General features: G+C 44.5%; 1 protein-coding gene across 5 annotated transcripts in view; it reads left to right on the top strand.

Annotated features, from left to right (window-relative positions):
* Window positions 1–23,594, top strand: part of LOC139554687 (collagen alpha-1(XIV) chain-like) — an 83,115-nt gene that overhangs the window by 44,969 nt on the left and 14,552 nt on the right. For all 5 annotated transcript variants that reach the window (XM_071367715.1, XM_071367714.1, XM_071367718.1 and 2 more), the window contains 18 exons: window positions 5,474–5,620; window positions 6,614–6,688; window positions 10,240–10,379; window positions 10,584–10,707; window positions 11,419–11,562; window positions 11,703–11,867; window positions 11,963–12,001; window positions 12,398–12,536; window positions 13,187–13,329; window positions 13,604–13,713; window positions 17,381–17,539; window positions 19,242–19,319; window positions 19,572–19,658; window positions 19,931–19,984; window positions 20,974–21,069; window positions 22,355–22,408; window positions 23,215–23,268; window positions 23,396–23,449. In XM_071367715.1, the coding sequence (XP_071223816.1) occupies window positions 5,474–5,620; window positions 6,614–6,688; window positions 10,240–10,379; window positions 10,584–10,707; window positions 11,419–11,562; window positions 11,703–11,867; window positions 11,963–12,001; window positions 12,398–12,536; window positions 13,187–13,329; window positions 13,604–13,713; window positions 17,381–17,539; window positions 19,242–19,319; window positions 19,572–19,658; window positions 19,931–19,984; window positions 20,974–21,069; window positions 22,355–22,408; window positions 23,215–23,268; window positions 23,396–23,449 (1,862 nt within the window). The remainder of the gene's footprint in view (window positions 1–5,473; window positions 5,621–6,613; window positions 6,689–10,239; window positions 10,380–10,583; window positions 10,708–11,418; window positions 11,563–11,702; window positions 11,868–11,962; window positions 12,002–12,397; window positions 12,537–13,186; window positions 13,330–13,603; window positions 13,714–17,380; window positions 17,540–19,241; window positions 19,320–19,571; window positions 19,659–19,930; window positions 19,985–20,973; window positions 21,070–22,354; window positions 22,409–23,214; window positions 23,269–23,395; window positions 23,450–23,594) is intronic.

The following is a 23,594-nucleotide window of genomic DNA, read 5'->3' as shown; positions in this document are numbered from 1 at the left end:
ACATTGGTATTCCCCACACACTAACACAGCCACTCTAATGGAAGGAGGTGATTACCATGCGGCCACACGTCTCCATGTGGATAAGGCTGTCAACTCCCCCCTAAAATCCACATGTGATCCCGGTCAGGAATTATGCTCCTGGCAGGGAATCTCGGTCGGGACACGGAAACCTGCAGGGAGGAAGATTCACTTGTAATAGCGACAGGGATTTCACACTTCCCCAGCAGAACTGTATTAGGAACTGGGGGATTGTCATTTGTATATCATAGCATTTGATCAATATTCAAATGCTATGATATACCATGTTAAATTATGCTATATTATATACAGTATAAAGCATAAGATATAACGTCAATAGGACAGACTCTGGGGGCTATATTTTGGGTTTCAGTTTAGAATAATATACATTAGGCCTACTACATAGCTTTTTAACAGGCGAGCTTAGTTGACGTTTACATATCCTATGGTTAAATAAGCGAACGTTGGCTAGCCAAGATATACTTGTTATGCAGATGACCGTAATTGCACCTCATTGCATCTTTTTGAAGAAGTAAAACAATTGGGTTTCTGGTTCAATGTGCTCTGACAGGGGGAGTTCCAGATACTTCTGTTTCAGCTTGTAGTTAACTAGATACTGTATTTGCGTCAAAGCAGAACATTATGAGGTAAAACAATTATATTCAGGAAAATAGTGTAAGCGCCTTTTACCTTCTAAGTCATAATTATCACCTCACAGACGTGAGACTTCCAACCAACTGTCAGTGTGGGTGGGTGTCTGGAAGTGAAATCAAGGTTGTTTTCAAAGTGATAGTTTGCTACTCAGTCAGTGCAGTAGTCGTAAAGGGATATTTAAAGTTTGTGAAAAGTTTTGAATGCCCTCAAAGTGGTCTAAAGTTGTACGTAGTTCATATAAAACTCAGCAAAAAAAGAAACAGACCTTTTTCAGGAACCTGTCTTTCAAAGATAATTCGTAAAATCCAAATAACTTCACAGATCTTCGTTGTAAAGGGTTTGAACACTGTTTCCCATGCTTGTTCAATGAACCATAAACAATTAATGAACATGCACCTGTGGAACAGTTATTAAGACACTAACAGCTTACAGACGGTAGGCAATTAAGGTCACAGTTATGAAAACTTAGGACACTAAAGAGGCCTTTCTACTGACACTGAAAAGCACCAAAAGAAAGATGCCCAGAATCCCTGCTCATCTGCGTGAACGTGCCTTAGGCATGCTGCAAGGAGGCATGAAGACTGTTGATGTGGCCAGGGCAATAAATGTTTTGGTGAGTTTCAGTTTATTAAAAATATGTGGAACTCTATTCATGCTGCACCTTGGTCTACTCATTACGACGAACGTGACAGAAGATCCCACCAACAAAGGACCAAGCAGCGGAGGAGGAAGTATCCTGGACTAGGGAAGAGATCCTGGATGGGAAGGGATCCTGGACTTGGGAGGAAATCCTGGCAGGACAGTCGCCTAGGAGCATGAGAGGAAAGCAACGACGTCGGGGAGGAGGGCCACAGAAACCCCAATAAAAAAAAATTGGGGGGGGGCACATGGAGCAGTCGGCGGAGCCGAGGAGTGAACCAGAGCCAGTCAGGGAGTCGAGTGAGGAGCTCAACGCAAGATTCCGGAGAGAGGTGCTGGCGTTGAGAGTGCTGCAGAGCGGGCGTGCTGAGGTGCGTGTCATCAGCCCGGTGCCACCTGTATCGGTCCCACGTCTCCAGTGCGCCTTCACAGCCAATGCGTCCTGTGCTAGCTTCCCGCACTTGCCGGGCTGGAGTGAGCATCCAGTCAGGAAGGGTTGTGCCAGCTCTGCGCTCTAGACCTCCAGTGCGCCTCCACAGTCCAGTACGTCCTGTGCCTCCTCTCCGCACTCGCCCTGAGGTGCATGTCATCAGCCCGGTGCCACCTGTACCGGTCCCACGCATCAGGCCTCCAGTGCGCCTCAACAGTCCAGAGCTTCCGGCGACAGTTCCCAGTCCAGAGCTTCCAGCAACAGTTCCTAGTCCAGAGCTTCCGGCGACAGTTCCCAGTCCAGAGCTTCCGGCAACAGTTCCCAGTCCAGAGCTTCCGGCGACGTTTCACAGTCCGGAACCTCCAACGACGTGCCATAGTCTGGAACCTCCAACGACGGTCCACAGTCCGGAACCTCCTGAGACGGTCCACAGTCCGGAACCTCCTGAGACGGTCCACAGTCCGGAACCTCCTGAGACGGTCTACAGTCCGGAACCTCCTGAGACGGTCTACAGTCCGGAACCTCCTGAGACGGTCCACAGTCCGGAACCTCCTGAGACGGTCCACAGTCCGGAACCTCCTAAGACGGTCCACAGTCCGGAACCTCATGTGACGGTCCACAGTCCGGAACCTCCTGAGACGGTCCCCAGTCCGGAGCCTTCAGCGACGGTCCCCATTCTGGAGCCTCCAGCGGCGGTCCACAGTCCGGAACCTCCTGAGACGGTCCCCAGTCCGGAGCCTTCAGCGACGGTTCCTAGTCCAGAGCCTTCAGCGACGGTCCCCTTTCCGGAGCCTCCAGCGACGGTCCCCAGTCCGGAACCTCCAGCGACGGTCCCCAGTCCGGAGCCTCAAGCGACGGTCCTCAGTCCGGAGCCTCCAGCGACGATCCGCAGTCCGGAGCCTCCAGCGATGGTACGGAGTCTTCAGCGACGAGCTGCAGTCCAGAGCCTCCAGCGGGGGTTCCCAGTCCAGAGCCTTCGGCAACGATCTGCAGTCCGGAGCCTCCAGCGACGAAGCCTCCAGCGACGATCTGCAGTCCGGAGCCTCCAGCTACGATCTGCAGTCCAGAGTCTTCAGCGGCGAGCTGCAGTCCAGAGCCTCCGGCAACGATCTGCAGTCCGGAGCCTCCAGTGGTGGTTCCCAGTTCAGAGCCTCCGGCGATGATCCACGGTCCGGTGCCTCCAGCGACGAAGCCTCCAGCGACGATCTGCAGTCCAGAGCCTCCAGCGATGATCGGCAGTCCAGTCTTCAGCGACGAGCTGCAGTCCAGGGCCTCCAGCGGGGGTTCCCAGTCCAGAGCTTCCGGCGACGATCTGCAGCCCGGAGCCTCCAATGGTGGTTCCCAGTTCAGAGCCTCCGGCGATTATCCACGGTCCAGTGCCTCCAGCGGCAAAGCCTCCAGCGACGGTCGGCGGTCCAGAGCCTCCAGCGACGATCTGCAGTCCAGAGCCTTCAGCAGGGGTTCTCAGTCCGGAGCCTCCGGTGACGATCCACAGTCCGGTGCCTCCAGCGACGACCCACGGTCCGGAGCTTCCGACGATGATCCCCGCACCAGAACCGCCATGAAGGAAGACGTAACTACGAGCGGAGTGGGTACTTCGTTCCGCACCGGAGCCGCCCCCGACGCCCTGCGTCATCCAACATAGATGCCCACCCGGACCCTCCCCTATTGAGTCAGGTTTTGCGGTCGGAGTCTGCACCTTTGGGGGGGGGGTACTGTCACGCCCTGACCATAGTAAGCTGTTTTTTCTCTGTGTTGGCTGGGGCGTGATAGTGACTTGGGTGGTCATCTAGGTGTTTTTTGTATTTCTATGGTGGCCTGATATGGTTCCCAATCAGAGGCAGCTGTTTTTCGTTGTCTCTGATTGGGGATCATATTTAGGTAGCCATTTCCCCATTGGTATTTGTGGGATCTTGTCTACATTGAGTTGCCTGAGTGCACACCAGTAGCTTCATGTTTAATTTATGCTTTATTGTTTTGTTTTGGTGAGTTTCAGTTTATTAAAAATATGTGGAACTCTATTCACTCTGCGCCTTGGTCTACTCATTACGACGAACGTGACACTCAGACTGTCCGCAATAGGCTGAGAGAGGCTGGACTGAGGGCTTGTAGGCCTGTTGTAAGGCAGGTCCTCACCAGACATCACCGGCAACAACGTCGCCTATGGGCACAAACCCACCTTCGCTGGACCAGACAGGACTGGCAAAAAGTGGTCTTCACTGATGAGTCGCGGTTTTGTCTCACCAGGGGTGATGGTCGGATTCGCGTTTATCGTCGAAAGAATGAGCGTTACACCGAGGCCTGTACTCTGGAGCGGGATCAATTTGGAGGTGGAGGGTCCGTCATGGTCTGGGGCGGTGTGTCACAGCATCATCGGACTGAGCTTGTTGTCATTGCAGGCAATCTTAACGATGTGCGTTACAAGGATGACATCCTCCTCCCTCATGTGGTACCCTTCCTGCAGGCTCATCCTGACATGACCCTCCAGCATGACAATGCCACCAGACATACTGCTCGTTCCGTGCGTGATTTCCTGCAAGACAGGAATGTCAGTGTTCTGCTATGGCCAGTAAAGAGCCCGGATCTCAATCCCATTGAGCACGTCTGGGACCTGTTGGATCGGAGGGTGAGGGCTAGGGTCATTCCCCCCGGAAATGTCCGGGAACTTGCAGGTGCCTTGGTGGAAGAGTGGGGTAACATCTCACAGCAAAAACTGGCAAATCTGGTGCAGTCCATGAGGATGAGATGCACTGCAGTACTTATTGCAGCTGGTGGCCACACCAGATACTGACTGTTACTTTTGATTTTGACCCCCCCTTTGTTCAGGGACACATTATTCAATTTCTGTTAGTCACATGTCTGTGGAACTTGTTCAGTTTATGTCTCAGTTGTGGAATCTTGTTATGTTTATACAAATTTAAAGTTAAGTTTGCTGAAAAAGAAACCAGTTGACAGTGAGAGGACGTTTCTTTTTTTGCTGAGTTTAGTATGCCAGTCCATATGATAAAACAAAATACGTCCTAAATTAATGAGAGAACCTGGCATTAATCTAATTCTAGACAATTCATGACATTCAATTTACAATTTATCCTAACATACAGTTAGCATATAGTGGGATTTATGCAATAGAGGGCATGGAATATTTCAGCAATGGAACATTTAAAATGTCAATGTCTTATCGATGCTGTGTTGATCCCAATATGAGTATCATCTGCCAAATAGGAAAATAATGCGAGCAATTCATCAAGTTTAACACTGAGAACCAAACATCATTATTATCGTGTAGCGTTTCGCACATTGCAATTTCGCAGCATTACCGTTGGGAGCTCCTGAAATATTAGATCTATCAGCCGGTATTAAGCCCAAATTAGGATTTATGATGGCTAGATAAATATATAATTACCCAAAGAAAATACCACCTCGGTGTATGAGTGAAATTGGCTTAAGTTGAGGCCTTAAGGGGAAGGTTCCGAAATTAAAATTCTGGGGTGAGAAATGAACCCGCCACTTCCACAGGAGACCTCATAATGAGATTCCACTCATGGAAAGGCCACTGCTCGGGTTGCCAGATATTTGAATAACCCCGAACAGTTTGTGTAAGAGGCACAGGTCTTAATACATGGTTTGTGTGAAGAACTGCAATGCTGCTGGGTTTTTCATGCTCAACAGTTTCCTGTTTTGTACACTATATACACAGTGCATATTGTGAGGGTTATTCTGTCTTCATTTTAGATGGACATAAACAGGAGGCAAGGCTGGGAGGAGGAGCCACCCGGCACTGCTTCAATGACCTGACAGCTAACACGCAGTACAAAATCAGTGTGTACGCCCAACTTCAGGACACAGAGGGACCTGCAGTCACCACCACAGAGAGAACCTGTAGGTGTCCCCATCAACTGCTGCTTAGTATACACTCTACAACAGCCCTACAACCGACTTGCTACTATTCTCAGAAAGGATTCTTACAACATTGTGACAATGTTGTAACGACATAAGTTCCAACATCACCTGTCGGGCAACCGGCAGCTCGCAGGCCAAAGCCAGCCCCGAAGTGATTTATTTTGGCGCCCCAAAGTTTTTAGTTAAAACATAAACAAAAAAAGTATTCCCTCTAGACTGTAGCAACATCGCTACAACATTATCCACACCAAACATACAGTACATCAACATGCCTTACAGACAGTCACAACATATACAATATTTTCAAGACATTATTAGCCTCCTGGGAGGCACTTGAATGCCTCTCCCAGGAATGAATCATGATTCGGTCTGTGGGCAACCACAACAGTAATCAAGGCACTCTCTCTAACCCACCAGGCATTTGTTTGCATTGAGTTGCTTTACTCTAAGTTTAGACACTGATTTATAGCTTTGTTTTGATGCAGATTAGAGCTAAAGGCCTTTTTTAAATTACCCTGCGTTTCCCCAGGCGGCCTTGCAGGCTGCCATCAAAAGTAATTCCCAGTTTCATGTAGCTGAATAACTACGGCGGTAAAGTATATGCGGGTTCCAGCAGGGTTCCAGAGCTAGAAAAAAATTGTTAAATTCATTTCAATTTGACTGCCGCTGTTGGTAGTGATCAAGCTAGCAAATTACTGTATATAGGTCACTTAATCATCACCTCGGCATGCTGCTAAGCATAAGCTACCATCTCTGATTTATTCTCTGAATTCCTTCTGATTCTTCTATCATCTGACTGATTATATATGTTATGTTTGATGCTATTACCAATGTGGTATCTTCTGTCTGTAGCCATTTTATTTTACTGTAAATGAAAGCCTCACCAAGCATGTTGTTAGGTGAGGTGACATAGACAACTAATGAGGATGTTATAATGATTTGTGTGTGTCTTATGTCATTGCTTTCATGCAGTCCCTGTTCCCACCCCGGCACCCACCAGACCGCCCACTACCACCCCTCCTCCCACCATACCCTCAACCAAGGAAGGTAAGACAAAAGGCCTGTTGTAAACACATACCTGTTGGTCCGAGTGTGGTCCACTCCCTTCCTAGTACTGATGTCATCAGTGTTTTCCCTAGTAAACATTGATGCTTGGTTGGGCTGCTGGAGAGAAAAACTTTAGGTCTGTATTGCGTTTAGTAAGCTATAGTGCTTTTGGCTTGGCCTCAAAGCCCTTCATGTTCCTTTATGGGGTAAAGGGAACTAATACTGTCCATTGTGAACATCTACCTGGGTGATGTAGCGCAGCAATTTTGCACTCAAATGCTCACAAGTCTCCACCCATCGGCGTATAGATACTGTAGAGATATCCCCTATGGTAGATTATCTATGTATTTTTGTTCAACTCACTTAGAGTGGCATGAACCTTAACATACAGGGCCTTCAGAAAGTATTCACACCCCTTGACTTTTTTTCACATTTTGTTGTGTTACGAAGTGGGATTCAAATGGATCTACACAAAATACTCTGTAATGTCAAAGTGGAAGAAAATTTCTAACATTGAAAAAACAAACACTAATATACCTTGATCACATAAGTATTCAACCCCCTGAGTCAATACATGTAATAATCACCTTTGGCAGCGATTACAGCTGTGAGTCTTTCTGGGTGAGTCTCTAAGAGCTTTCCACACCTGGATTGTGCAACATTTGCCCAATGTTGGCCATTGGCTGGCCGGAATGTCCTTGTCCCATCGTGCTCTAGCTACTCCTGTGGCGGGAAGGGCATATGCACACTGACACGGTCTCCAGGTGTACGGCGTTTCCTCCGACACATTGGTGCAGCTGGCTTCCGGGTAAAGCGAACAGTGTGTCAAGAAGCAGGGCTGTGTTTCAGAGGACGCATGGCTCTCGACCTTCGCCTCTCCCAAGTCCATACGGGAGTTGCAGCGATGGGATAAGACTGTAACTACCAATAGGGGAGAAAAAGGTGTTGAAAAAATAGGTTGTAGATCATTGCTAGACAATCATTTTCAGGTCTTGTCATAGATTTTAAAGGAGATTTAAGTCAAAACTGTAACTCGGCCACTCAGGAACGTTCACTGTCTTTTTGGTAAGAAGCTCCAGTGTAGATATGGCCTTTTGTTTTTGTTTTAGGTTAATGTCCAGCTGAAAGGTGAATTCATCTCCCAGTGTCTGGTGGAAAGCAGACTGAACCTCTCGGATTTTGCCTGTGCTTAGCGCCATTCCGTTACTTTTTTATCCTGAAAACTCCTTAATGATTACAAGCATACCCATAACGTGATGCAGCCACCACTATGCTTGAAAATATGGAGAGTGGTTCTCAGTAATGTGTTGTATTGGATTTGCCACAAACCTAACACTTTGTATTCAGGATAAAAAGTTGGCTTTGCCAGATTTGCAAAATCTGCTTTTCCCAATTTTTTGCATTATTACTTTAACGCCTTGTTGCAAACAGAATGCATGTTTTGGAATATGTTTATTCTGTACAGGCTTCCTTCTTTTCTCTCAATTAGGTTAGCATTGTGGAGTAACTATAATGTTGTTGATTCATCCTCAGTTTTCTCCTATCACAGCCATTAAACTCTGTAACTGTTTTAAAGTCAGCATTGGCTTCATGGTGAAATCTCTGAGCTATTTCCTTGCTCTCCAGCAGCTGAGTTAGGAAGGACGCCTGTATCTTTGACTGGGTGTATTGATACACTATCCGAAGTGTAATTCATAACTTCAACATGCTCAAATGGATATTTCATGTCTGCTTCTTTTTTTTTTACCCATCTACCAATAGATGCACTTCTTTGCGAGGCATTGGAAAACCTCCCTGGTCTTTGTGGTTGAATCTGTGTTTGAAATTCACTGCTCGACTGAGGGATCTTACAGATAATTGTATGTGTGGGGTACAGAGATGAGGTAGTCATTCAAAAATCATGTTAAACACTAATATTGCACACAGAGTGAGTCCATGGAACTTATAAAGTGACTTGTTAAGCAGATGTTTACTCCTGAACTTATTTAGGCTTGCCGTAACAAAGAGGTTGAATACTTATTGACTCAAGACCTTTCAGCTGTGTAATTAATTTGTAAAAATGTCAACAACAAACAATTACACTTTGCCATTATGGGGTATTGTGTGGAGGCCAGTGACAAAACAATCTAAATTTAATCCATTTTAAATTCACGCTTTAAGACAAGAAAATGTGGAAAAACTCAAGGGGCGTGAATACTTTCTGAAGGCACTGTAATTTTGTTTGGTGAAAGGTTAAAGTAAACTAAAGAGCCCTCAGAACAGGCAGTTACCATGGAAATCACTCTGTCAGGTTGCTTGGTCAATTTTAAACCGGTCCCTGACTGACATTCAAACCTCAAATGATTCCTGACACAAATATGTGAATCTGATACAAGTGCATATAACACAGTGTCTATTGCACCGTCATGACTACAGACATCTGAAATGATAGTAAAGCTGTTTAATGTGCTTTTAGAATAATCACAAATCTATTCAGACTTTCAAAAACGATCCCATATGAGCTTTTTAGTCTGAGATAATACCATAAACTGGAACTTGTGTGACCTTGTGTCTTGAGTTTCAAGTCAGAATATCTCAGAATATTTACAATTCTCCAACAAACACATGCAACATATTATTATTATACTTGTAGAAAATGTGTATAAGTTTAACTTTATTTGCTGTTTTAGAGAACCATAATCTTAGCAGTTTTCTTTTTTCCTACACAGCTTTCCCGGGATGAGTCTTGTAAAAGTTAACTGAAAACTCAGTCCCCTCTGTTGGAACTTCCAAGCCTGTAATTCTTATTGTTTTATTATTGTCATTGTATGCCTAGGAAACATCAACAAATGCTACTTTTAGTTCACTTTGCTTCCCACGTACTAGCAACTTGGATACTATTTTTTGGTTCCTTTGAAAATGACAGAGCAGAACAGTAAACAACAGGAAATGAGGTATTCTACTGGTCAATCTGTCCCTGGCTGGCGCTGATATGAGAGAGGGAAGTTGTTGAGATAATTGCCAATCATCGCAGCTTCTCTCTCGTAACCTGTGGAGAATGAGAAAGCTCTCTCCATTCTCCATTGTGATTCTTCCACTGCTGCCTTTTGAGGCTAGAGTAGAGTGTGTGTGTGTGTGTGTGTGTGTGTGTGTGTGTGTGTGTGTGTGTGTGTGTGTGTGTGTGTGTGTGTGTGTGTGTGTGTGTGTGTGTGTGTGTGTGTGTGTGTGTATATTGTTCTCTTTCTTTGTCAGTTTGTATTATATATGCTGTCTATTGTAGGAACTCTTATTGTGGGCACTGAATTTAAATTGCTCTTGATAAGAGCATGTTCTAATTGCCATGTAAATGTAAATGTCCTGTTCTGTCTCTTTTTCCGTTTGTATATTATTTTCTCTCACTCTTCCACTCTCTCCCCTCTTCTCCTCTCCTTCTCTCACTCCTCATCCCTCTCCCCCTTTCCTCATATCTCCTCATCCCTCTATCCCTCTTCCTCCTCCCTCCACCTACTTTTCTCTACTTCTATCACTCTCTCCTCTCTCGCTCCTTTCTCTCATTCCTTCTCTCATGCCAGTTTGCAAGGCAGCCAAGGCAGACCTGGCGTTCCTAGTGGATGGCTCCTGGAGCATCGGGGATGAAAGCTTCCTGAAAATCATCCGCTTCCTGTACAGCACCACAGGAGCCCTCGACACCATTGGACCAGATGGCACTCAGGTAAATATTGACACCTAGATCAACCAATGGGTGAGGTCCTGTAGCCGGCTAGCACTTACAGTACTGTAGTGATATACTCAAATAAATAGTAATTAATGGTCTTAAAATGTATGAAGGTACATTTATGTTTGACTATGTGTCACCTGTGCTTTTATGAACAATGTCCCATTTTTCATTAAACTCATAGTATCTTTCTCCTGCCAGGTGGCCATTGTCCAGTTTAGTGACGATGCTAGAACCGAGTTCAAACTCAACTCCTACGACAACAAGGAGAGGCTACTAGAGGCCATTAACCGCATCTCCTACAAGGGAGGGAACACCAAGACAGGCAAGTGGACTTTATTAAAGCCAAACCTTTGTCAAACCTTATTCACTCCCTACCAATGTAGAGTTTTCATATAATTGCTCTGAAGCATACATTAAGTCCCCATTTATTTTTCTTTGAATTTCTAAAGGGACTCCCATAACAGTTAATTAACAGGATAGCTGAATTCCATTGAGACAGCTGTAGCCGCCAGATGAACAGAAATACCCCTTATTGACTTTCCTTTTGTAACCTGCCAAAAAAGAATCAGTCATTGTAATCAGACAGGCCAGAGTTGGCTTCCGGAGAACAGTGAGACACTGTCACTAATCAGTGTTTCTAAGTACCAAACCCAGGAACCCCAAGGGGAGCGATAATGCATTCTCCAAGTCATCCAGCAATGTTTTCTTTTTTTCAAACGGGTGCAACAAAGAAGTCCGCTTGGTAATGATAATTGTTGCATTGTGTTCTCCTTTGATTCTGCTGTATTTGTGTGTGATGTGTATAGTTGCAGGTGGGGTGGGAATAATAACTACATTGTATATTTTTTGCTGAATCATTTGCAGTGATAGTGGTAACCCAAAACCATGATCCTCTACCAAGTAACCTGGCAGTAACTCCTGCTGTCAATCTCACTTTGAGTGTAACACCTCTCTTCATCTTCCCCTCCTCCCTCTCTCTCTCTCTCTCCCTCCATTCCCCCCTTCATCCCTCCTTCTAATTCTCTTACTCTAGGGCTAGCCATCCGGCATGTGAAAGACACCATCTTCACGGTGGGGGGAGGGATCCGGAGGGGCATCCCCAAAGTAGTGGTGGTGTTGACTGACGGGCGCTCTCAGGACGATGTCAACAAGGTCTCCAAAGAGATGCAGATGGAAGGTAATGCACATGATGCGAGAATTCAATTGAATAGAAGGTTGTACAAAAAAGTATCTGTTTATGTTAATCCACCAAAATGTTCTAGATTTGTATGCACATTACACACAATTGGCAATATTGTATGCTTGCCTTCTTCACAGGGTACATTGTCTTTGCCATTGGTTTTGCGGATGCGGACTACGGGGAGCTGGTGAGCATCGCCAGCAAGCCCAGCGAGAGACACGTTTTCTTTGTGGACGATTTAGACGCCTTCAAGAAAATTGAGGAAAAGCTGGTCACCTTTGTTTGTGAGGCTGCCACTGCCAGTGAGTCCTACATCCATGTTATTTGGAAACAGGGGAGGGGCATATTATTGTGTCTATTTTTATCCATGGAGTGACATAACTGTTTTGTCTTTCAGCTTGTCCTTCGGTGGCGATGAGTGGCAGTACCTTGCCAGGTTAGAGACTGGAGCATACTTACTTATAGAACCTCTTCATGCCTCCTAGCATATAGAGCACAGTCAAGACCTCTACTCTCTGACCCGTTGACTAGTTCCGACCCCAGTATAACTGTTATGCACAACATCATTGTAAACTGGACAGGTACAGTACAGTTGACACAGATCATTTCAAACACTGGACTCTGAAGTGTCAACCCGTACCATTAACACTGCGTAAAATGCCCTGTTTCAAAGTGTGTACCAATAAGTCAGAACATCTTCAATGATAAGAAGTAGAAGCCCAGTATTGAGAAGTCATGATAAAACAGATTTTTTTTAACTTATCAGTAGACAACTGTGTATGGATATATCTGCTTTTACACCGACTCGCGGTTGTTTATGTTGTGGCTGCAGGTTTCAGGATGATGGAGATGTTTGGCCTGGTGGAGGGTCTGTATGGACATGTATCAGGAGTGTCCATGGAGCCTGGCACCTTCAACAGCTTCCCCTGCTTCCGCCTGCACAACAACTCCCTCCTCGCCCAGCCCACCAAGTATGGACACTAGCATCTTAACTAAAAGGCATTACAGCGCATTATCTTCCATCAATCATGTACAATTTTGTAGATGCTCTTGTCCAAAGTGACAAAATGTCAGGGACTACAATGATACAGGTTGCTTAACACAAGTACATGACACTTCATATATATTATAACTTTATGACAATGTATTTAAGTATTGGCAGCACTTACCCAATGATAACATAAACATCACCTTATAGCATACAACTAACCCTACTCCCCCGAATTTAATCCTCTTTTCCTGTCATGTGGCCTAAAAATGCTGTTATTACAATGAAGAGGTGGTGATAATGACAGACAGCTGGCCTTGCCTGGTGTATTTCCTCTCCTTTATCTGCAACAATCCCCACACCACATCACACAAAGCATAGTCATTTTGTGTTCCATTCTCAAATTATAATGCAGCAAATGTGGTCCAAATACAGTATGGAGAAACAATAGCTTCCTGCTCCTAACCTCTCTTTCGAATTGAAAGACGCTATTGAAAGAATTTAATTGGCAAGTTGAAACAGCATTTGAAAATGTGTTTAACAACAGTTGAACTCGGTGAAGGTGCTACAGTACAACAAAACCTGCAGTATGTTCAGACGAGAGCCTATTGTTCTGTGAACTTTCCACCCCAGGTTTATCCACCCTGAGGGCTTGCCTTCCGATTACACCATCACCATACTGTTCCGCCTACTGCCTGAAACCCCCAAAGAGCCCTTTGCATTGTGGGAGATCCTCAACAAGGACAACGAGCCCCTGGTGGGCGTCATCCTGGACAGTGAGTAGAATGCCGGGGGGCGGGGCTGGGACTTGGTTGCTGTCACAAGATAGACAAAGCCAGGGACATTTCCCCAGGTGTCTCTGCTCATTTATCAGTTGTGAGCAGCAGAAACATTTTGTCAATGTAGGCTACATTTTCAAAAGGTATCCCATTGCTCAGATTGCACAATGTCTACTAAACCATCCGTGCCTCCTCTATTTGAAACGAGAACATTCCTTACTATATTCGAGTTGTACTGTATACTGTCAAACGGTTCTCTTTCCAACTCTAGACGGTGGCAAGACCCTCACCTTCTTCAACCACGACTACAAAGGACAGTTTCAGACTGTGACCTTCGAGGGACCTGAGATCAAGAAGCTCTTCTACGGCAGTTTCCACAAGGTCAGAGTTCAAAAGCACTCCTTGTTGTCTCACTTCCTCAGTGCAAACGCTGCTACAACATCACCCTAACACCTCAGAGAATGTCCTGCTTCCTGGCTATAAGCCAGCTTGTTGAGTGACGTTAAGTCACTCTTGTCTGGCTGTCAGTGGAGCTTACAATACCTTTCCCCACATCCATGGCCTGCTGCTAAAATGAATGAGGATGTGCTTTATCTCTTCACTGGCACAGTTATTTGATAGTGTATTCAGGTCACCCACTTGCCAATGTCATAATCATCCTCTGTCTACAGATAACTAACATTATCATCCTTGAGTGAGATGTAGCACCTGAAACAAACACCTACCTTTTTTGGAGCAGTTTGTAAATCACTTATGTTTTGACTGTTCAAATTGTTTCAACTTTTTTGCCTCACAATAATAGTACTATATGTCATTATAGCAGGCGCTTTTATTCAATGCGACTTACAAGCCATGCGTGCATACATTTTACGTAAGGGTGGCCCAAGTGGGACTAGAACCCACAACTCTTGGTGTTGCAAGTGCCGTGCTCTACCAACTGAGCCACACGGGACCAGTACACAGTGTGTGGCTGTAGCAGTAATATATACTGTGGGTAATACGGTGCCATTATGATATTCACAAGGAATCCCCTTCATATTTCACCTGCTATCTGCTGAATTTTTTTTTTTTTTAAATGCAAACCATGTGGAATGAAGCTGGCACCCCAATATTGCCAGAATAATATATTCGTATTTGAATCATAGCCTCTTCCAAACAAGCTTAACAACCTAAACTATGTAGGGAGGAGGAAGTTGATATGACTGAAAGTGACTATGGCCTGTATTCACTGTTGCCTTTTTTCTCAGCAAATTATCACCAGTGATTACTGCAATTCTTTGCCCTGCCAATCCATAAGTATTATCATGTGTCATCTTGTCAGCACTTTGGTGATAATGTGGTAACATTTTAGATGACCTCTCAAGAAGACCTGATTGATGACCAGATACTTTGCTGACTCAAGTTGCCTAAATCGAATGATTCATCAGGAATCTGTTTTTGTAGGAACAAAGGTGTAAATGCAAAGGAAATGCTACAGTTCCATCATTATCAGAGCTTTAGCATAGTAATGCACCAATTTCAACAAAGCTGAAAGTGCTGTTTCATAAAGACACACATTTACATTTGATATTCAGGTAGAATAGATACACTACATGGCCAAAGGTAAGTGGACACCCCTTCAAATGAGTGGATTCGGCTATTTCATCCCCATCTGTTGCTGACAGGTGTATCAAATTGAGCACACAGCCATGCAATCTCCATAGACAAACATTGGCAATCAAATGGCCCGTACTGAAGAGCTCAGTGATTTTCAACGTGGTACCGTCGTAGGATGCCACCTTTCCAACAAGTCAGTTCTTCAAATTTCTGCCCTACTAGAGTTGCCCGGTCAACTGTAAGTGCTGTTATTGTGATGATCACCATGTGCAATGCATCGGCTTGGAGTGGTGTAAAGCTCGCGGCCATTAGACTCTGGAGCAGTGGAAACGCGTTCTCTGGAGTGATGAATCACACTCCACTATCTGGGAGTCCGACGGACGAATCTGGGTTTGGCGGATGCCAGGAGAATGCTACCGGCCCGAATGCATAGTGCCAACTGGAGAGTTTGGTGGAGGAGGAATAATGATGGTCTGGGGCTGTTTTTCATGGTTCGGTCTAGGCCCCTTAGTTCCAGTGAAGGGAAATGTTAACGCTACAGCATACAATGACATTCTAGACAATTCTGTGCTTACAACTTTGTGGCAACAGTTTGAGGAAGGCCCTTTCCTTTTTCAGCATGACAATCCCCTTATGCACAAAGCGAGGTCCATACAGAAATGGTTTTTCGAGATTGGTGTGTAAGAACTTGACTCCACAGCAATATTCCCTCTAAACTGCGCGCAGGCGTGCAGTATCCCCCGAGACTGCCGCAGACAGCCGTGCAGAGCACAGAGGAAATATCATCCCACGGAGAGAAGCACAAAATGTAACTTCACTCAACTTTCTACACTTTTCCCTGTTAGTTAACACTATCAACGTTTCCCTTTACTGTGGCAATTGTGATCGAATCAATGCAATATTAGCCACTTGCAATGCAACACACCGAAAACAAAACAAACTATACAAGAGATGTTGTTGTAGGCATCGGACTAGGATTCTATTGTGCATGACCCAGACCATACTCTACACAGACCAGTGCGGCATAGCCAATCAGACCTGCGGTAGACCATTGCCATATATGGATCCGTGAGTAGATGCGCTTGTTTTGAGATCAAAGCGAGAGCTGCATGTAGCCGCATGTGCACATTTTGTTCATATCCTTTACTAGTTAGTGAGTTAATAGCCCAGTTTCAGATCCTTTGTAGTCAGCAATAGGGGAGGGATTGCTTTCTACAAGAGCACAAAAGGTGTACATTTCTAGACATTTTGAAAAGCTAGGTAAAGAGCTTTTTTTTGTCTTAAAGGGGCAGTGTTGTATTTTGAGACAGGCTTGAATAAGCTAAGTAGGCAGAGGGTAGCATAATTTGTCTGATTCTCTGTAATAATGGTATGGGAATAATAATGGATTTTATTTTGTAAAGTGGTTTCTTGCATCAAACAACACAACAAAATGTTCAGTCACCTCCTTGTCTGAAGGACAGGTGGATAAACAGGTTAATGTCAAGCTCTGCATGTTTTCTTTATTCAGTCTCATGGAATGTAGGCCCACATTGAGTCCCACACATTGGCTGCTACGGTAGGCTGAATGATTAAACAGTTATTTCCATGTTAAAATGTTATGGGATGCATTTTCTCCATTGTTTTTGATAGTAGGCCACTCTGGTAGGCCTACATTATGATCAAATAGCCACAGTAGCCTACTTGGCCACTGTTACAACTGTAACTTAAAGAGGGTACAGCCTCAGTGTTCACAGTAAATGCACGCTGGAAGTTGCACAGAATTTTCACAACGTTCAAGTTTGTGCTCAGCCGACCTGAAATTTGCTCAGTGCGGAATTTCTTTTAGGGAATATTGCTGCGCAGAGCCCTGACCTCAACCCCATCGAACACCTTTGGGATGAATTGGAATGTCGACTGCGAGCCAGGCCTAATCGGCAAATGTGATTTTGCTAATGTCTTGAAATTCCCCCATATACAGTATTTCCCCATGAGACATCCCATTTCCACGAAGCATACAGTAGAAGCTTGATGTGTCAAGGGTATAAAAAAAAGCTAATATTTTATTTGTCACAAAAACGTCTTAAATCACCCGACTTCAAAACCGACTCTCTCGTTTCGGGTGACTGGTGCAATTCTCAGAGCAGACCTTATTTTACAGCCTGTGTCTCTTTGAACCGCTGTCTGCGTTCTGGACTATTGGGAAAAAAGTATGTTCGCCCGCAACTCTGTAATGCTCCCCAGTGATTTATTGAGACTCACACATAAGACGTTTCAATCCCACTGTGTCTGTGTTCCAAACAGACCTGGGTTCAAATACTATTTTAAATAATTTAGGATCATTTAGCTGTGTTTAGGATTGTGTAAACCCTGCCAAACTGGCACTCCAGGCAGGCTTTGTCAAACGCTCAACGTATTTGAAAGATTTCAAATAGGATTTTAACCCAGATCTGGTTCTTAAACTTCCCTGTAGCTGCACCTGGCTATTAGCAAGACCAACGCCAAGGCTGTCATCGACTGTAAGCTGGTGGGGGAGAAGGCCATCAACGCGGCGGGCAACATCACCACAGATGGCCTGGAGGTGCTGGGACGAATGGTGCGCTCCCGGGGGAAGAAGGACAACTCTGCACCGGTAAGCCCTATAGTCAGACACAGCTGTTTTGACATAGAATTACTAGAATATACTGTAGTTCTAAGGACATCCCCATTCAATATCCATGTCAACATTCCGTAATTGGATTTCTATGCATTTTTAACCTCTTGATTCACCTTATTTTACATGTATAGTCGGGCTGAATTCTAACGTGTCTTACAGTACAGTAAGATGTTTAGTGTCATACAGTAATCAAAACACTGGTGGATAAACTATCTACGGCCTAGGTTATGAATTCCTATAACAGCATTAAGACAGAGGGTTTGAGTGATGTATAATCACATCAGCACTTCAAGGTCCATTTGCCACTAAATATAAACAAGTCATAGAAACAACAGAGACACACTACCAACTGAACTTTCATATCCAATCGCCCAGTTCCATAAATAGCCCAGATATCCTCATACAGGAAAAGCAGTGAGATGTACTCTCTGATAGGCTTGATCATTTTCTTCCTTTGACAAAAACTATTTTTTTTCAAATGGACCCCTTTCTGCAGAGGAGGAGAAAACAGAGCAATCTGTTTGGAGAGACCAATTATTGATTCTTCCTCCTCAATAAGAGTTGTGCAATGGATCCGTTAGCTATGTGTAATACTTGAAGAGTTATCATACTTTCGCTCAGGTCTTATTTAGGAGATCTGCAGCTTGCTGCTGGTTCTATCAAGAGACTAGTAGTAAAGTAGCACAACCTGTATATAATCTAAACGTAACATGCAACAATTTCTAAGATTTTACTGAGTTACAGTTCATATAAGGAAATCAGTCCATTTAAATAAATTCATCAGGCCCTAGTCTATGGATTTCACATGACTGGGAATACAGATATGCATCTGTTGTTCACAGATACCTTAAAAAAAGGTAGGGGTGTGGATCAGAAAACCAGTCAGTATCTGGTGTGACCACCATTTGCCTCATGCAGTGCTATACATGTCTTTGCATAGAGTTGGTCAGGCTGTTGATTGTGGCCTGTGGAATGTTGTCCCACTCATCTTCAATGGCTGTGCGAAGTTGCTGGAGATTGCCGGGAACTGGAAAGCGCTGTCGTACACATATATCCAGAGCATCCCAAACATGCTCAATGGGTGACATGTCTGGTAAGTATGCAGGCCATGGAAGAACTGGGACAATTTAAGCTTCCAGGAATTGTGTACAGATCCTTGTGACATGGGACCATGTATTATCATGATGAAACATGAGGTGATGGCGGCAGATGAATGGCACGACAATGGGCCTCAGGATCTCGTCACAGTATCTCTGTGCATTCAAATTGCCATTGATAAAATGGAATTGTGTTCTCAAAAATGACGTTGGAGGTGGCTTATGGTAGAGAAATTAACATTAAATTATCTGGCAACAGCTCTGGTGGACATTCCTGCAGTCAGCATGCCAATTGCACGCTCCCTCAACACATAAGACATCTGTGGCATTGTGTTGTGTGACAAGTGGCCTTTTATTGTCCCCAGCACAAGGTGCACCTGTGTAATGATCATGATCATTTAATCAGCTTCTTGATATGCCACACCTGTCAGGCGGATGGATTTTCTTGGCACAGGAGAAATGCTCACTAACAGGGATGTAAACAAATTTGTGCACAAAGCTTTACAACACTTTACGTTGTGTTTATACTTTTGTTCACTATAAAAAAAGATGTCTGTGTTTGTTGTTCTTTTTGTCCTCAGTTTCAACTGCAGTCGTTTGACATCGTCTGCAGCACGTCCTGGGCCAGCCGAGACAAGTGCTGTGAGCTTCCTGGTCTGGTGAGTTCAAGCCTCACTACTGATCTCATCTACTGACTGACATGGAATGACCCTAACCTTTGTTGTAATGTGTAGTTGCATGTTGTAGGATCATGTCATTTTGTGTCTTGTGGTCGTTATCCTCTTTTTTCCATCATTATGCTTTGGACATTATCGTAATCATTAGCTCATTGTCCTCTTGTGTTCCATGTATTGTAATTTGGTCGCACAGTAGCATAGTCATGTTATTGTGGTGTTTCTCTCATCTCTCAGAGGAAGGAGGAGGACTGTCCCGCCATGCCCCGTGCCTGCACCTGCACACAGGACAGCAAAGGCCCCCCCGGCCCCACTGGACCCCCTGTGAGGACCCTCCGTCTCTCCTTCATCGCCATCATTTGTTACTTAAAGCTGTTGTTGAGCTAGGAACTCATTTATTGCATTCAGTGTCTGATGAACAGAACACGGTGTGACATTTGGGGATGGAGAGGGATATATACATAGCTACAGTACATACACCCAGCGTGTGATAGTGTGCTTAGGATGTGTTGAAAGAGTGGGTCTTTAATGTCTGTGATACGTACAGTATGTTGATGGTGTGTGACAGAGGGTATGTGTTTGTGTGTTATCAACAGGGAGGTCCTGGGATCAGAGGAGGGAGAGGGGACCGTGGAGAACCAGGAGCTGTGGTACAGTACACACACACACACACACACACACACACACACACACACACACACACACACTCATGTAAATAAAAACCCAATGAAAGTCAATGCAGCTTGTAAAACTAAAACCACGATATGTTAGAATTCCACAAGCACTGAGTGGGTGGACAGACACATACCCACATTGATGGATACCAGACACATACCAACATTGATGGATACCTCTCTTCCATAAAAGATCCCTTATACGATGCTTGGCTGAAAACCCACTCTCTGAAAATGCCCCCTGCAAAGTTCTAATCTTTTATTCATATCTCATTCTCTCACATGCTATTCGACTCGGGATTGCATGGGTCTTGAAAGTCCCAGAAAATTGCACTGGTGGTTGAATGGTGTGTTATTACAGCATGGGAAGGTCTTTGTAATGCAGGCGTCCTCGCAGTGCGCCCATGCTGTCTTCCTACTCTCATGAATTTTATATTCATCGGAGACGCAGCGTGCCCCCATGAAAGTCAATGGCCTGCGACTGGTTGGCTCACGACAAGACTGACAGAGAGTGGCCTCACGGCTCTCTGATTTGCAGTTAAATCACAGAGTTAGCCTAAAGCCCCCTCAGCCGCCAAGAGCTGGGTCAGATAATGTATAAAGGATGAAGACAGTTGTATGGAATAAAAAATTTATGAACATATTGCTCGCCCTCCATGAAACCTGGCACAGCACACTATTGATATTCATGTCGTCAACTTTTGAAAGCCTTAGATTGCAGTTCCGGTGTTATAGTCTTATATGTCATTAAAACATGTTTATAGTACTATATTACTAGCTAGCAGTTCAACATTCACAAATTGGTATATTGTTGTTGTTTAAAATTGTACTTTCATACTACATAGAGGTATTGGCTGTAGGAAATACGGGATTTATCTAGATCTGTAGTAAAATAGATCACTTTATCTCTTTGTTAACTATATTCAAATCTATTTTATCAATGTGTTCTTCTGTCTCTATGACAGGGGCCGATAGGTCCAGTTGGGGACGCTGGTACTCCTGGGCTGCAGGGGCCTCCTGGCCCCCAGGGCCCCAGCGGCCGCACCATCATGGGCCCCCCGGTAAGACACACACACAAATGCGCATACACACGCTCACACACACCATCTAATACTGCACATATTAGAGGAGTCTAGTTTCCCGATGTAACAGTATAACTTTAAACCGTCCCCTCGCCCCGACACGGGCGCGAACCAGGGACCCTCTGCACACATCAACAACGGTCGCCCACGAAGCATCGTTACCCATCGCTCCACAAAGGCCGCGGCCCTTGCCGAGCAAGGGGCAACACTACTAATAGGTTTCAGAGCAAGTGACGTAACTGATTGAAACGCTACTAGCGCGTACCCGCTAACTAGCTAGCCATTTCACATCCGTTACACCGACATACATAACACAGCAACAGTAACAGATTCACCTAGGCCTGCTATAAAGTCCACTTTGTAAAAGCTGTTGTAATACTCAGAGGTCGATTCTTTCTCTCTCAAGGACTGATGTTGAACATAAGCCATAAAGGAGGAAGGATGTATCGTAATCTAATAGACTTAACTTTACTAAGGCAATGTTTAAGCCAACCTATGTGTTGAGAAACTCGTTCAAGGAATCAGGAGAACTCCTTTATCAGCAATAAGAAGTTTATTCAAGTAATTGCAAGGAAGATCACCCTCTCAGGATGAACCCGGAGAGGATCTTGATTATTTACAAGTCACTCAGTCTTTATATACTCCACCTACACAAAGAGCTGCTTAACCCCGAACAAGAGGGAAGTTTACAAAAGAGCTAAGGGTCATTAGCTCTACTCCCTTTAAACGTTCAAACAAACAAAAGCAGGTTCTAACCGGTTCTCACAGCCGATGTGTCTAAGATAGGGGAATGATCAGATCTTTAGAGCCTAAACAGACAGGCAAATAATTCAACCTGGATGGCTTGTACAGATAATGAACGAGTAACAAATCACTCCTTTGTAGGGTGTACGAAGAGGTTACTGGTCAGCTGTGGAGGATTACCAGTGACTGTAACAAAACCATTTTTCACCCACAAAAGCATTAGAATGTAATAAATAACTTTTGCTCCAACACATGGTACATTTTTCTCTCTGGTATAACATACGCACGTTCTATATCGATGACATGATCTGTTTGTTGTTAATTCAGGATTATGGTGACAGTTAGTAAGGGTTATTAAGGGTTATTAAGGTACAGCTACTGTAAGAGCTTGTGAAACAAATGGCATTTGTAATTAGAACGCAGATGGTGACCAGATAGTGACGACCCCAACTTATGAAATAGCCTCCAAATAAGCTTGCTATTTGCTGTTGATATCTATTGTTGTTTTTTCACACTTCAGGGTGGTCCAGGAGAGAGAGGTGAGAAGGGTGCAGCTGGCGCTCCAGGAATACAGGTAAAGACCACCATTCACTTCCTGCCCTTTCAGACACACTTTCCCTCATCACAAAATGGCACTCAGTCTTCAAATGACATTCAAATGACACCATTGCACCAAAGGGAGATCTTTGAATGTCATATTTAATTTCTATCTCTGTAAGGTAGCTGTTAATAGGAACAAGTCATTCTGAGTTCTGGTGAGAGAGTTTTGTGTGAAGGGCTACTGCTCCCCTTTGGTTTATGTTATGTCGTATTTGCATAGGTAGCAAAAGGAGAAGGTAGAAGTTGGTCTTAACCACTGATAACGGGTCAGCTGTCTTCCCATCCCATTGATGGTAAATCTGAGCATTAGCGGATAGGGCAATCTGATCCTAGATCTGTGGTTATGGGCAGCGCCTGCCTGGACCGTAACAAGACATTTTTACAGAACAACAATAGCTATTTCCCCTCTGTTGTAATGATTCATGTCTAAGATGCCATGAACTTTCATTATAATCAATCTCTGAGCTCAGCCAATTAAGTTGGATCCTGTAAATAACTGTAGAGGTTGGGAGATGTGTGTTTTTGTTTGTAATAGGCTTTGAGCCATGCCATTGGCATTCAGTACCCGTTGTGTCTGAGTGAGGGAATTTGGCTTTGACGGCTGTGAAGGTCATGCAAGAGACTGTGTATTACAAACAGCTCAGGCCTCACAACATTAATTATCTGTAATGAGTTAGGATAATGGTCCAACCAACTGAGCCCGTCAATACAAATGTATTCATGCTGACACCCTTAACAGGCCTTTCTGTTTTCACATGCTCTCTCTCTCTACGGTTGCAGGGCATTCCTGGATCTCCTGGGTCACCAGGTCGAGAAGGACAAACAGGAACAAGGGTAAGGTGTTGTTTGTCAGTTTAATCCAAAGGAATAGATTTATGTGTATATAAAGTCATGGTATAGGACCTGGCGTAACAGCACAGTCTCATAGGTATGTATTTGTACATGTAACCCCTTTCCACAGGGACTGCCTGGTAAAGATGGACCCCAGGGGCGAACAGGACCTACAGGGACTATGGTAAATCAGATTGTGTGTGGATGGAGTATCAGGGACTGATGAATGAACTTGATTGAATTGAATTATAAAATACATTCATTCTGTAACTTTGAATTGTAAAATGTGATCTGCAACTTACAATACTTTCTGGTCAACAGTACTGTCC

This window comes from Salvelinus alpinus, chromosome 26 (genome assembly GCF_045679555.1).
Source record: "Salvelinus alpinus chromosome 26, SLU_Salpinus.1, whole genome shotgun sequence".
NCBI classification, from domain to species: Eukaryota; Metazoa; Chordata; class Actinopteri; order Salmoniformes; family Salmonidae; genus Salvelinus; species Salvelinus alpinus.
This window is presented reverse-complemented; position numbering and strand designations above follow the sequence as displayed.